Source organism: Syngnathoides biaculeatus, chromosome 10 (assembly GCF_019802595.1).
Source record: "Syngnathoides biaculeatus isolate LvHL_M chromosome 10, ASM1980259v1, whole genome shotgun sequence".
In the NCBI taxonomy this organism is placed as follows: domain Eukaryota; kingdom Metazoa; phylum Chordata; class Actinopteri; order Syngnathiformes; family Syngnathidae; genus Syngnathoides; species Syngnathoides biaculeatus.
This window is the reverse complement of record NC_084649.1, coordinates 12,775,194-12,790,933: the sequence shown is the minus strand read 5'-3', so window position 1 is coordinate 12,790,933 and position 15,740 is coordinate 12,775,194. Positions and strand designations below refer to the sequence as shown.

Here is a 15,740-nt window from a genome sequence, read left to right as displayed (position 1 = left end):
ACCAAGTCGAATTAAAAATCCTTCATGTTACCAGAACTGGAAAAATGTCAAACTCACACGACCAGTTTTAATTCTACATGCCAAACTTTTGATTCCCAAACAGTGTGTTGGGGTACCTTAGTGTGCCGTGAGCGCTCTTCAGGTGAGCCATGGGAAGTTATCCAATTTTATGTAATCCCTAAAAAAAAAAATTATTCCAAGATTTAATGTATCTTTAAATTTATGCCGATAAGGCACAGACAGAACAAAAAAAAATCCTCTTCTATTAGATGACATGAAGTACATATAGTAATTAATTGATTCATTTTTGGGGACATTTACTTCTGTTGGTGTGCCGTGAGATTTTTCAATTGTAAAATATGTGCTTTGGCTCTATAAAGATTGGCAATCACTGCTGTAAGCCATGTCCTCTGCACGTGTTGGGAGTACCAAGATGGTGGCCAACCAATCAACATACCGCTCGATGATTTTTTTTTTTAGATCAGTGGCGCTCCCAACCTTTTGAACAGTCGCTTAGCGATGACGTCAAATGCGCGACGCCGGTGTTTGGAAGATGCAGACGGAAACGTGACACGAAAGTTGGGAGGGAGTTTCTCGTTTTAGAGAATTAATAACTGACGTGTTTTTGGAAAGAATATCTCTGTTGAATCCAAAATGAGTTCGTTAATGCCGCAGAAGCGTTACTACAGACAGCGAGCACATTCAAACCCGATGGCACATCATACGTTTGATTAGTGAGTGACGTCCGTTTACCACTGACAGAACATCTGCTTCAAAAGAGGATTGTTATCATCCTCATATTAAAACTTTTTCCATGCGTGTTCACATGGACTCACTGTTTTTATTGTTGTTTTGTTAGTCCTGTGTGTCCAGAGGAGATGGACTGGGTCTCGCTATATCCACAATACTTCACAGGAGACCAGTCTCAGGAACGAACGACACAGGTTGAGTTTGCAGATATTGGGTGTGGATACGGAGGACTTTTGGGTAACTATGCCTGGGAATTTTGACTTGTACGGTATGTCGGCATTTGTAACTAATGTATTGTCTCAGTGGAGTTATCTCCACTCTTCCCAGACAAGCTCATGCTGGGTCTGGAGATCCGCGTGAAAGTGTCCGATTATGTCCAGGATCGCATCAAGTCTTTGCGTGAGGCCAGTCCACAAAGCTACCAGAACATTGCTTGCATTCGCAGCAATGCCATGAAGTATCTTCCAAACTTCTTCAAGAAAGGACAGGTAGAATTGACATGCATTCTTTTCATTACTTTTGAACATAAATGTTACGCTCCTTGAGCAGTCAAGATCTCCGTGGTAATTGTTGACTTTAAGATGGGAGTTTGCCATTAACTTTCCAAAAGGGAAAAATCAGAAGGTGGAATACTTGAGTGCCACGCATACTGACCTCAATTGTGTTTCATATTATGATGATGTATTAATATAAAAATGATAAATTGTAATGGTTTTTAATTGGCTGCTCCATTTTTTGATACAGCATTCTACAATTAGTAGGCTTTACATGATAAGGATTTTTGGGTCCAATCAGCTAGTTTGAATAAGTGATAAGCAATCACAAGATGGATTGACATTTTAATGTCACTTTTTAATGTACTGTGTATAGTATCCTTGTGTACGGTATACTAAGTATCGAGAAATGTATTTTCTAATCAGGTCACATATTCTTATCAGTTAGGTAAAAAAACATTACAACATGACAGAAATAATGGGTACTAACTTACTGTAATTAAATTACTTAACACCAACATTTTAGAGCATGATTCAACATAATGCCGGTGTGATGGTCTGAGCGTTCCCGGTTATGAAACGTCTCCTTGTGATTAATGGGCATGTACCCAGAGTTCCCTTGTTAGTAACGCCTGCGCATTAATCCAAAGGAGACTTTTCAGCACGGGGGAACGCTCAGAGCGCTCCCAGTGCTGAAAGGTCTTCTTCAGGTTAATGCGCATGTGTGCAGAATTGTTGGAATTTTATCTACTTTTTCTAGTTCCGTACCAGTCTGAAAATCCCCCATACATGCTTCTTCCACGTGTTAATTTTCGTTCCGCGTGCATTACGCTATGGACATCTCACAAACCCAAACACAGCGAGTGAAACAATACAGAAACAAATGCGAACGTATTGTTTGTTATTTATCAACTGGAAAGCACATTCCAGCATTGATAAAGAATCAACAGAGGATTGTTTGGGCTCAGTCATTCAGGATTTACATTTAGATAGTGATACTCAGTGTCATATCATTTTCACGCGCTGAAATTACCTTATATTGTCAGCAGCATGCAGAGCTTTCATACGCTGTGTTCGGCTTTGTGAGACGTCCATAGCGAAATGCACGTGGAGCGAAAATGAACACGCGGAAGAAGCATGGATGGGGAAGTTTCACACTGGCACGGATGTAGAAAAATTCTATGTGCATGCGCATTAATCCTAAGGGGACTTTTCAGCACGGGGGAGTGCTCAGACGGTCACACCGGTCATGTTTAAATTGACAAGATTAACCCTAGGGATTGTAAAAGACTGAATGCCGTGGTTTCAGAATACAAGATTTTATTGCAGACATTCCTGACATAGGGCAATCGTGAAAGACCAAATTTGTCTTGTAGTCTGATCCGGGTATTACGTGTTCTCTGTGCTACACCATCACCATGTTAAAATAACTTTATTGGTGGTCAGATATTTACAGCACTACGTCAAAAGATGCAAAACAACGCTAAAAATAAACTAGCTTTTGGATCCAAATATACTGTACACAATATTGACACCGGGTGATTATCTTTTGGGGATTTTGGGAAATTATAACATCAAAGCCGACCAGCCTAATATGCCAATTATCAGCAGGTACAGATCAAGCCGATCAGATCGGTGTAAATTCTAATAATCGGGAATAAAAGTTAAATAAAAATTAAAGCAATCTTTAAAATTTCAATCTGCTGAGAAAGAGACTGTACTGATAACCAACCATATGGTTTGTACCTCCAATTCTGAGCCATGGTTCAGTTCATTTTCAATTGGTTCTATGCCTAAAGAGAACAATGTTTTGCTTGTTTGCTTCTTAAATCCTCCAGTTCCTTTAATAAGTGTAAATGAATGCTGACGTACGGTTTTGGCAACGCCAAGGTAATGAGAGGACTCTTTTTAACAAAAAACAATTACGGTCTTCTTTCAGAACCAAGAGAAATCCAGGATTTTTAATGTTAACAATGGAGTAATTGATAACTTAGGGGGGTGTCACATCATCTGAAATTAGAGTACTTTCGTGCAAGAAGATTTTTATCCGTTCTTATTTGCCACAGTATTACATGACTTCTTAAAACTCATTAGATTACACAGTGATTGTATTGTACTACAAACATATTGGTTGCTTTGGATTAAATGTTCAGAACAAATAGCCCCAGGAAGTATTTATTCATTAACTTTTAAATAAAAAGGCAACTGTATCAGAAAATGAAGCCTACATTCATTGAGAACAAAATTCGGTACATCTGGTGTTTGTACCACTCTAAGTATCATTGAAATGATAGTGCTCATTTAATACTGCTCTGCCAATATCAATTAAAAGTACTAAACATGATCTTTCATCATTTATGATGCAGCTCTTGTGTTCGATTGTACAGGTATATCTAATTGGAAGATAAGTGACATGTATAGAGCTCGTGCACCTACGTCATCAAATCACGTCAGTGGCCGGAAGTGCCGGTCAAAAAAAAACATTGTTCAATACTAAGTCGGTTGGAGATGATGTGAAAAATACTTCTTATAGCATGACACCCAGAGTTTTGTCCGATACCATTAAACATTTAGAAGGTGATAATAAGCGAAACTTGGCATAGAGGGCCCATATATAATGCCGAAGTCGATGTTTTCACCGATAAGAAATTGGACTATTAACCCGCTTCCGCTTGTCTTGGACAACTGGATGTACACATGGATCTGGTGAGTAAGTCGTCGAGATTTACACAGAAAAGTCTAGACGAATACAAATAACTCGTTGCTGGATCTGTTCTCAAGAATAAATCCCGCATAGTGATGGAGCCACTCAGATTTTTTTCAATACAAATATCAATATTTAAATAAATGACCTCTGGTTTTACACAAACTTGCATTCATTAACTATGATTGGAGGAAAAAAAAGACAAAGTCGTCTCCTCGTACACAGAAGGTCGTTGCCGCCACACATTGAACTACAGTAAACCTCTGTGTGACCGCTAGTACTAGTTTAGTTTTTGAGATTGAGAATAATAATTCCTACATGAAATGAAATGATCATTACACAGGCGTGTGCGTATTTTGGTTGGGCACCATCAATCATGTTTAATTGCCGAAATCCATCGATATTTTCTGGTCTTTTCAGATGGTATTCTATAGGATGACCTCTGGATATCTGTCTTGTGGACAAGCACAACAAACAAGTCTCGGGCATGCGAATATTCTGCTCCGATCCAATGTCCTCCGCACTGTCAACCAGCTCTTTTTGACCGGCAAAATGGTGACATCACGTGCACGAGGTCTATACAATTGACCCCTCCGTACAGGGCACTTAACCACGCCTCCTGCAGTTACGTCAATCATTCACACGTAGCTATGTTATGCAAGCGAAGAACTGCTAATTCATTTATATGAGACATGTATTGAAAATCAAATATAGGGCATATCTTCGTGCAAACAAACTAAGTCCGGTTTAGCTTAGTTCGGGAGTGCCGAACAGAGACACGTTTGTGCAGTCAGATCATCGTAAAATATCGCTCAACACAGATCAAGTGTGTCAATCATTCACACATAGCTATGTTATGCAAGCGAAGAACTGCTAAATCATTTATATGAGACATGTATTGAAAATCAAATATAGGGCTTACCTTCGTGCAAACATATCTGTTCCGGTTGATGGATTCAGTTGATCATGCGGTCTTCCAGAAAGTTTGATCCATCGAAGACATTTTTCGTACTCGGTCTTCTGTTCCGGTTGATTTTAGATGGCTTCAGTTGATGATGTGGTCTTCCACAAAGTTTGATCCATCAAAGACATTTTTCGTACTGGGTCTTCGGTTTTGGAAAGGGTACGAATTGAACTCCACCAACTAGCCTTTCAGGATACCTGTCGTCTATATTATAAACTCCGTGACTACACCTCTTAACCATATATATTGTTAAAGAACCCAAATACGCGATTAAAACGGTAACAAAAGCTATACTGGGCCATGCAACGTTGTCTGAGGGAGCGGCGAGTCCAAAAAGGGGTGTGGTTTATGCAGATCGCTGGCCTCTGATTGGTCAGCGACGCAGATGACGCAATTTCTACTGAGGGGTCAATTACTTCAGTGGCCTCAAACTGGCGGCCCGCGAGACGATATTTTGTGCCGCCCACCTTAATATGAAAGTTTGCTGGTGCAGCCCTCTGGTTATGTATGAATGGCATTTTGACAGGGTCTGTGCGTAGTTGACAAACCTACCAATCACGGTGGGGTATGTGGCTCTCGGGGTATTACATCGATAGGGCTTGATGCAAGCAAAGAAACATTTTTCAATGAGTGAATGTTGCCATGGAGAGTTTTACAAGTAATTTTGAACACAACTTGTTTACACCTTGTTTATCCTATTGTGTTTAAAAAATAAAGCAAATGTTTGAGAAGATTCGAGTTTTGTTTTTATATTTGTAATTTAAATTGCGCAGCCCAACCTTTGCCAGACTCTGTCTCCAGGGGCCCTAAGGTAAATTGACTTTGAGACCCCTGAATTACATAGACATATCGAGAATTTTTTTTTTTAACGAGCCTATTTTACAAGTTGTTTCAAAGGATTGCACCTCTTTTAAGTGATTTTTTTAAAAATAGAAAGTACAATTTTGTGTGAGGCCGAGTGATTCAAATTTATCCAGTCAAAGAGCTCACAGAGGGGTTTCTAACCATTTTTCTTTCTTTTTAGCTTAGTAAGATGTTCTTCCTTTTCCCGGACCCTCATTTTAAGAAGACGAAGCACAAATGGAGGATCATCAGTCCCACGTTACTGGCAGAATATGCCTACACACTTAGGATCGGGGTACGTACAATACAAATTAAAACACACTCAATAAATGTTTGTGTGAAGCTAATTTCATTTGGTTTCCAAAAAGCAGTAGATTTCGTCAAATGATGCAGGTGTTTGCCAACAAACAACAATGGAAACCTAACCTCTTGGATAGAGGTTTTTTTTTTTTTTGGGGGGGGGGGGGGATGTAAGATGCATGTTACTATTGTTGGCAATCTGCTTTTGATATACACATTGGAACCTTTAAGTATTCCTATAGGAAAAATGGAAACTGAAGTGATTCATTCCAGTGTTTTAACTGTAAGTTTATCCATCCATTTTCTGAGCCGCTTATCCTCACAAGGGTCCCAAGAGTCCTATCCCTGCTACCATCGGACAGGAGATGGGGAACATCCTGAACTAGTTGCCAGCCAATCATAGTGCACATGGAGACAGACAACTGTCACAATCACACCTGGAGCCAATTTAGAGTCTCCAATGAATACATGTTTTTGGGGTGTGAGAGGAAACCAGAGTGCCCGGAGAAAACCTACGCAGGTACGGGGAGAACATGCAAACTCCCCTCAGGTGGGGCCGGGATAGGAACCCCGATCCTCAGAACTGTGAGGCCAACGTTCTAACCAGTTTCCCCACCGTGCTGCCACTGTAAGTTGAATTTAAATAAATAAATATCCTTCTGGTGGTAAGCAGTCCAGTAAATGGATGCTTGGATGGTAGTCTTCATCTTCATTATCATTACAAATGTTGATTGCATTTTGCACTCATGGTTAGCGTTTGAGAATGCGAGGAAGGCAAGGCGAAGACATGGCGGACCCAGGTGTATGGAAGCAGGCAGTCAAAAGCAGGAGTCTCTAAATCATATTACATTTCCAGGAAAAGGCAACTAAACAAAGGAACAAAGAAACACTTAAACCTAGAACTGGAAAAAAAATGTGACTGGTGATCTAACGGACAGGCATAGAGACCGAGACATTTTAATAGACACAAACAAACATGAACATTTGACACTGCAGTTTGCCTGTAGAGCTAACAGGTCTGGAGATGTTGCAGTCTGCACTTCACTCTTGAACACCTTGGCAGCATAGGAACCTATGTGAGGATCCTGTTTGTGGAGTTCAGGTCTGCATTCAATGGCTTCATCCCCGAAGACCTTTCCTCCAAGCTTCACCAGCTCAGCATCTCACTTGCCATCTGCCAGTAGATCTGCAACTTCCTGACTGGCAGGACACAGCAGGTGCGGCTGGGGGGAACCACCTCTTCAATGCGCCATCAGCACCGGGGCAGCCCAAAGTTGTCTTCTCCCCGCTACTCGCTCTACACAAACAACTGCACCTCAACACACCAGGCTGTCAAACTGCTGAAGTTCGCAGATGACACCGCAGTTATCGAGCTCAACAAAGACTTGAGAGACGAGTCTGGATATTGACAGGAAGTGGAGAGGCTGGAGCTTTGGTGTGGCCAACACAACCTGGAGTTGAACGCACAAAAGACTGTAGGGATGATTGTGTGAGACAAAGATAGAGTGAAGAAAATTAGTTGTCGAACACCCTGCTATCTTGCAAGTTCTCCCACTTAGAAATCATCGAGGGGTCTGAAATTTTCATCGTAGGTGCATGTCCACTGTGAGAGAGATCCTCTAAAAAGAAAAATCCAGAAATCAAAATGTATGTTTTTTTTAATGGTTTATTAGTCAGATACAGCTGCAAATAAGTATTTGAACACCTGAGAAAACCAATGTTAATATTCGGTACGGTAGCCTTTGTTTACAATTACAGAGGTCAAACGTTTCCTGTGGTTGTTCACCAGGTTTGCACACACTGCAGGAGGGATTTTGGTGCACTCCTCCTCGCAGATCTTCTCTAGATCAGACAGGTTTCTGGACTGTCGCTGAGAAACACAGAGTTTCAGCTCCCTCCAAAGATTTTGTATTGGGTTTAGGTCTGGAGACTGGCTAGGCCACGCCAGAACCTTGATATGCTTCTTACGGAGCCACTCCTTCGTTTTTCTAGCTGTGTGCTTTGGGTCATTGTCATGTTGAAAGTCCCAGCCATGACCCATCTTCAATGCTCTTACTGTGTGAAAGAGGTTGTTCCCCAAAATCTCACAATACATGGCTGCGGTCATCCTCTCATTAATACAGTGCAATCGTTCTGTATCTCTGTATCTCCTCTGTATCATCCAAATAGTCATTGGCAAACTGAAAAACCGGCCTTGACATGTGCTGGTTTAAGCAGGGGAACCTTCCGTGCCATGCATGATTTCAAACCATGATGTCTTAGTGTATTATCAACAGTCACCTTGGAAACGGTGGTTCCCAGCTCTTCTCAGGTCATTGACTAAGTCCTGTCATGTAGTCCTGGGCTGATTCCTCACCTTTCTAAGGATCATTGAAAACTCACAAGGTGATATCTTGCATGGGGCTCCACTCCGAATGAGATTGACCGTCATGTTTAGCTTCTTCCATTTTCTAATGATTGCTCCCACCGTGGACCTTTTTCAACCAAGCTGCTTGTCAATTTCTCCAGCCATGTGGAATTGTACAAGTTTGTCTCTGGTGTGTTTGGACAGCTCTTTGGTCTTGGCCATGTTGCGAGTTTGAGTCTTACTGATTGTATGGGTGGACAGATGTGTTTATGCAGCTAACGACCTCAAACAGGTTCATCTGATTTAGGATAATTCATGGAGTGGAGGTGGACTTTTAAAAGTGAACTAACAGGTCTTTGAGGGTCAGAATTGTAGCTGACAGACAGGTGTTCAAATACTTTTTTGATGCGGTATCACACAAAAAAATTGTTAAAAAAAATCATACATTGTGATTTCTGGATTTTTATCTTTAGATTTTCTCTCTCACAGTGGTCATGCACCTACGATGAAAATTTCAGACCCCTCCATGATTTCTAAGTGGGAGAACTTGCAATATAGCAGAGTGTTCAAATACGTGTTTTCTTCACTGTATGTGACCCCATGGGTCCTCTTGGGTTAATATACAGTAGAGCCAATTGGTTTTACAGTGTCAAAATCCCTGAGTTGCATCTTGTACCTACCCCTAACAGTTCAGTCGTATGCCTTCCCTGCAGTTAGCAATTTTTTTTTTGTGGTAACAAAGAAGGCCCTTGTATTAAAGTTAAGCTTTATTGCTTTTTCCTTTAGCCTGTATATGCACATGCGCGGCTATGTGGGCTTGTGCATGCATGCATACTTGCGTGGATGTCCAAGGTCTGCCAGGACGTTCTTTTTTGGCTCACAGTCAGAACTGTTCTGGTGGTTTGGAAAGTTGTCAAAGAAGTCTACTTTCATCATACAGTTCCCCGCCAAAACATGAACCACAGTTAATGATCGACACAATGTTTTACATCTGAACACAAGTCAAACTTCAGGCACCGAAGACGATAATATATGTCCGGTCCTCGTCTCAGCTTCCCTGGAAGGGAACAAAAGTTAGCAAAGTGCAGTGCACTGTAGTAATGTGTGCCATGACTGAGTTTTCTAAGAAGACCCTGTTCTAGTAAAGCTATCTGCGCAGTCTCCAAAGTAAACTCCAGTGACATAGGGGATTAACCTCTGTGTTGTCTCTGGGTTATTTTTATCATAGTGCCAAGGATCATTGCTCTGCACATGTGATGAAACCTTCAGACGCAATTTACACTGAAAGCTTAATAACTGGAATGGCCCCCGGTGGACCACTGACGTCTGCCAAGGTTGCGTAACCCTCATTTGGATCTGCACCAGGTTGTCAACCATCATGTACAGTAGTGTGAAAAAGTGTTTACCCCCTTTGTGATTTATTTATCATGTTATTTTCGTTTGGTCTACTTCACTTTGTCAGGCAGGTCCTATTTAAGTGATTTCTTGTTGGAGAAAGGTTGTGGCAGGCGCAGGCCTGGGTGAAAAAGTGGTCATTCCTAGGGAAGCAGTGGCGTACTGAATAACACTTGGATTTCCTCGTTATATGATTTTCCATATGTTGGCGAGGCAAAAATTGGGCATACATTCATGAATTGTTGTAATTGTTATTTTTTTTTTTAATTCTAACTAAGAGGAAAAACTCCTGCTAGGATCGCATCCAGTCAAGGAGTTGAGAGGTCGGGCCGGCTCGTCTCTCAGACATTATTTGGATTCCCACATAGTTTTCTAGTCAGAATATGCTCAGCTCCAAATTTACTGGCTCCAGGACACACGCCTCTGCACTATGATTGGCTGTTGTATCCCTTTAAGACACAACCTATTGGTTCCATAGGGGAAAAGATGTGACCCAAGTGTGCTGTTAATGTTTTCCATTCATCCTAACCTACCCTAATCCTAACCTTAAGACATTCAAAATCCCCTCAAGTCCCCAACCCTAGCCATTAACCAAACCATGAAAAAAAAGTTTTTATTCCATAGAAACGGGATACATGTTTGGGAAGGTTATCTCGTTAGATTTTTGTCACCTGCCTTTCCCACGGCGAAGGAGCCAGTCATTTTGCAGTGGGACATGTCCTGCTTTGAAGCTATGTGGGAGTCCTAATAAGGTGTCTCTCTCAGGCGGGGCTGCTATCAATTTTCATCCCAGAGGCCTTAATGAAGTGCTGAGGCCATCTTAAGTATGAAGCCCAACAGTTTTCAAGGTATTCAATCGGTGGACAAACAGAACAGCCCAGTTGTGATCGATTCAATTCCCTAAGAATTAATTGACTTGGATGGATGGCAATATTCCTAGGAAAAAGTCTAACAAGGCATAGTTCTGTCATGGTGAGGCTTTTTCTTTGGCATCTGGTGTGCACTGGTGACATCCAGTGTGTTGACGTGGTGCTTTTTATTTATTCATTCATTCAGCTTACGTCCCGCTGCAGCCTATCCCAGCTATCTTCAGGCGAAAGGCGGGGTGGACCCTGAACTGGTTTGTCAGCCAATTGCAGGGCCTTATTTATTTATTTCTTAGGTTGTGGTGTTTGTATGTGTCAAGCAAACAAGGAAAAGCTCATCCTTGCTTTTATCTCAAGTAGACTTGACTACTGTAATGGTCCTCTGACTGGACTCCCAAAAAAAGAGTATTAAACAGCTGCAGCTCATTCAGAATGCTGCAGCTCACATTCTGACCAAAACAAAGCGGTCAGAGCATATAACTCCAACCCTAAAGTCCTTGTACTGGTTTCCAGTCAGCTTTAGAATAGATTTCAAAGTTCTGCTACTGGTCTATAAATCACTAAATGATTTATGTCTTGAATACATGAAAGAAATGCTTACGGAATACGAACCTAGTAGAGCTCTGAGATCGACTGACTCAGGTCAAATAGGGGAGTGCAGAGTCCAAAGCAAACGTGGTGAAGTAGCGTTTCGCTATAATGCTGCACACAAATGGAGTAAGTTGCCAACAGATGTGACGTCAGCCCCAAGTGGGAATGCTTCAAAATCCAGGTTGAAAACTCTTTTTTTTTTTCTCATGCTTTTTAGAATATATCCACTTTTTTTTAATCATATTACTTGCACTGTATGCAGTTTTAATTGTTTTTTTTTAAATGTTTGTCGTTTTTATTGTTTTTATACCATTTTAAATGTTTTGTCTTTTTCAAATGCCTTTAATCATGCAAACCATATTGACTTACCTTGTGTATCAAATGCGCGATACAAATAAATTTGCTTTTCTTTGCTACTAAGAGCAGTCTTGTTGCAGCTGGCTTGATTTAGACTTGAGCTAAAGGTTGTTTGCACGATGGTTTACACTCAAATTTGCCTGAATATTGGCCAAAACACGTAAGCAAACCCATACTAGTGCTATTTATCGCAACATAAGCGTGAGCCCAATATCCTGTTTTCTGAGTTATATTGCTCAACATGGCCACCTCCTGGAATCGGTGAAAACTGATGAATTATGCAAACACAATACAGTATTCTTCAGAATACCATGTTTTGACTAGTGGGGACACATCTATTCTTGCTCCTCCCCAATTTTTGCCTTTCCTTCTGTTTTAAGTCCCCCTTCCATAAGAATAAAATCTTCTTACTTTTTTTTATTCATAACACAGGTCAAAATGAGTTTATGTCTTTAAGATGATCTAGTTTGTCAATTGAACACAAAAGACAATACATGGGCAAGGATTGTAAAACTTTGGGATTGAATTTCTATTTGTGATTTAAAAAGCTAACTCCTTATTCAAGTACTTGCTCACTGTGTGGTTGGGACCCACCCACCTAATTCAGATGAACTGCAACACCGCTTTTCTTTGTCAAAAAAGTTTTAAGCAAGCGAGTCTCAGGTATTAGAACATCTACTTGTTGGTGCGATAAAATGCAATTCATGTGTGATGCGATTGGTCCACCGATTGTAAAATAGTTGGTGAGTCGTCCACTATCAAAATAATTCGTGTCAAACCAATCGCAGGGAACATGGAGACAGACAACAGTCACACAATCACACCTAGGGGCAATTTAGAGTCTCCAATTAATGCTTATTTTTGGGATGTGAAACTGGAGGGCCTGAAGAAAACCCACGCAGGCACGGGGAGAACCCGCAAACTCCACACAGGCGGGGCCGGGATTTTAACCCTGGTCCTCAGAACTTTGAGGCCAACGGTCTACAGCTGTGCCGCTGTTCTGCCCACATATTTTTATGATGAAGTAAATGTTTGATAAATTGATCTATAATCTCTTATCTCTTCATGAACTTCTTTCCTGGTCCTGTTATTTTATTGGTTGTCCTGTGTGTGTCATACTAGGGTTTGGTCTACACCATCACAGATGTGGAGGAGGTCCACCTTTGGATGGTGAAGCACTTCAGTGAACATCCGTTATTTACACGGGTGCCAGATGAAGAATTGGTACATGGATCTTTTTCCACTTTTGTTTGCTGCTCACACACAACTGTGTTTGTTTTCTGTCTGCTTCACAGAGGTCACACTTTTTTTTTTTTTGTAGCGTTCCAGTTTTCTTTGAGGGGTTTAATTTTTCAAGTGAGAACTTTTGGTAAATATTTAAACCCTCAAAGCTCTCTATTGTACTGGAGCCTTTCAAAATGAGATAACCATTTCAATGTATTTCAGCTGTGGAATTTTTTTTTTTTTAACTAGCCCACTTCGAATCCTAAAAGTTACATTTTGGGTCCCGGTGGCACAGCTTTGCATCACATCCCTCTTTTTTGCGATGCCCGTAGGGGGGGTAAAAAAAACCTACTACTAATAAATTGCTTTTATAAGAGCTTTCTAGCTATGCAAAGAATCATATATAGTATTTGCGACTACAACCCCCCCCCAACTAATTCAACACTTAAGATACTTTGTCAAACATTACTTTCATATACTGTTTGCGATGTTTACAAATGAAAATTATGTGATTGTGAATATTTTAATATAAAGTTACGGTAAGTAGGGGTGGGACTGTATGATGATTGTCAGAAGCTTCTTCGTTTCATAGATACGCAAAAGTCCCCGCCCCCGACTCTATTGTACACACTAGAGAAGAAAGTAGACTTGACTTGAGTCCAAGTCATGTGACTTGAGTCCACACTACTGGTGAATACGGATAATTGAGTGTCAGAAGCAAAATATGTTTCCTCTACTTTTTGCTGATCTATCACATTAATGATCCTGAAGTTAAAAAAAAAAAATCCATCTTGATCTTGGCCTGGTTCTGCATGTATAAAGTTGATTCAGGTGTGCTCAGTGCTGGGGCTGCCTTATCCTAGCGGATACATGGTAACGTGCTATCCCAAAATCCTGAAAAATCCCAAACTATTTGCCCGTCACCTTTAACAGGCTGCTGTCACGTAGCAGTTTACATATTCAGTGGACTGGTTTAAAATTAGTAAATTAAACTCGAAGAATGTCAGAGTAATGGTAGTATCCGTGGATTTTTCTGTATATGGCCTTCGGAGGCCAGCAAATGTGGGCACATCATATCATATCACATTTTAAAGCTTAACTTGAATGATGCACGAGTGTGTTTGCGTCTCAAGCAATTTGTTGTTGTTTTTGCAGGTTGATGATGTCATAATTTCTCGTTTGGGTATTTGCACAGAGGAAGGAAAGAAAGTGCAGCGAAATGGGAAGAAAAACTTTCCTGCTATTTTCCGCAGGAACGAAGATCCAAGATCAGACTGAACCTTTTAATTTAATTTCACGAATCACAATAAGACTTTTGCTGTTCTCAGTGCAACATGGGGATAAAACATTTGTGTTGGATATCTCCTCCAGTTGTTGCTACACTGCACTGTTGTGAGCCTTCAGATGTGCTATTTGTAGTTTAAAAAAAATATATATTTTTTTCCCAATGTTTTTATGGTTTTCTTTTTTTCTTTGTAAACTATTTTGTTGTGGTTTCCTGTATCTCATTTTGTAAAACTCAATTACAATCATTGTAATAGTCTTGTTATACAGTGCGAACAATAAAGAGAGCAGGAAAAAAAAATCTTTCTCAAAATAATGTCAAAATTTTCTTGGATAATTTCAGTGAGAAACATCCAGCAAGCCCCTCTTTTGTCCATACATGGGACTTTTTTTTACTTTCATCCTCTTTGTTTTCTTCATTGGACCAAACTTACAGATGGAATCTAAGGCTGAGACAGGTTGGTTTAATTGAGCATGGGCATTAAATACTTTTTTTTTTTTTTTTTTTTTTTTTAATTCTGCAAGGAAATGGTGGAAAAAAAATAAATGTACCTTCATGTTCTAACGTGTTTTTGCTATATTTTGAAATTATCAATCAAATCAATTTGCCAATGACTGTGCTACTTTTCGCAGAGTCGCTTACTTGTTGAAGTACCTTATTTGTTACTTGATTATTCCATGCCATGTGTTAAAAAGAAGCCCTTTATGAATATTAGTAAAAAGTGCTTTGAAGGAAAGCTGAGATTGAAGCTTGAGACAATTTGCAACGGATAACAAGCACAGGTGATATTGCGAAGGTTACATTTGGTCCCATCTGGACCTCAGACTTGTTGAAGTCATCAGTCCTGTCTCTGATGTGTTTGCGGAAGCAGCTGTTGATAATGCGTGAGAATGTTCCTGCGACCCTTTCTTTTCCTTTTTTTTTTTTTTAAGGTTGCTCATCACCCCCAAACATTGCCTGAAGACTTAGAGGAATCCTGAATCATACATTTCAACCACAACAAATGGGAAGTGATTAGAATGTATGCAACAGAAAAACCTGCGTAAACAAACTTAAGGAAAAAAAGAAAAGCTAATACAGTTGCTGGTCATTCTCCTATCTTATTTATTTTTGTGCAACTCTTCCAAAGGTACAGTACTCTCATATCTTCCATTTATTGGACTCACCTCTTTGGGATGTGCTTGCAACTCCTCTATTTTGTCACACACACACACACACACACACACACACACACACTTAAAAAAAAAAAACTTCTCCATCTGCATGCTTTATCAACATGAAGTAAATATTGTATTTCTTAATCGTATGCAACCTCCACCATCAGCCCACAGATCTCATTTGACTCTGTCTAAAGGAGATTATGGGATTTAACATTGCTCCCTCTAATCTTTCAGGTCAAGTTTCAGGTCATAACGGCAATATTTTGCTTATCTTGACCCACTATTGTTGTTGTTAAAAGAAATTAAGGTCCAGCGTGTGTACCTTTTTGAAATAATAAAACGGTCTGATGGATACCAGTAATTGTTTTCAAATGGTAAATAAAGAGCTGCAGCCTCACTTAAGTGTTTCCAACTGTGCCTCATGACATCATGACTGCCTCATTATTGAAGTCACCCAACA

At 40.3% G+C, this 15,740-nt stretch overlaps 1 protein-coding gene across 1 annotated transcript; it reads left to right on the top strand.

The window, feature by feature from the left end:
* The first annotated feature begins 505 nt into the window (after positions 1-505).
* mettl1 (methyltransferase 1, tRNA methylguanosine) lies at positions 506-14,601 on the top strand. Its single transcript, XM_061833758.1, has 6 exons — positions 506-734; positions 860-987; positions 1,054-1,238; positions 5,937-6,050; positions 12,734-12,835; positions 13,991-14,601. The coding sequence occupies exons 1-6, from the start codon at positions 655-657 to the stop codon at positions 14,111-14,113; spliced, it is 732 nt and encodes a 243-aa protein (XP_061689742.1). The 5' UTR covers positions 506-654; the 3' UTR covers positions 14,114-14,601.
* Positions 14,602-15,740: the final 1,139 nt, after the last annotated feature.

What these genes read in the sequence shown, in the direction of transcription:
- mettl1 (XM_061833758.1), top strand. Translation starts at nt 655, where the DNA reads ATGAGTTCGTTAATGCCGCAGAAGCGTTACTACAGACAGCGAGCACAT. An exon ending in TGGATACGGAGGACTTTTGG is followed by an intron (nt 988 to 1,053) that starts GTAACTATGCCT and finishes GTATTGTCTCAG; the next exon opens with TGGAGTTATCTCCACTCTTC. An exon ending in CCTACACACTTAGGATCGGG is followed by an intron (nt 6,051 to 12,733) that starts GTACGTACAATA and finishes GTGTCATACTAG; the next exon opens with GGTTTGGTCTACACCATCAC.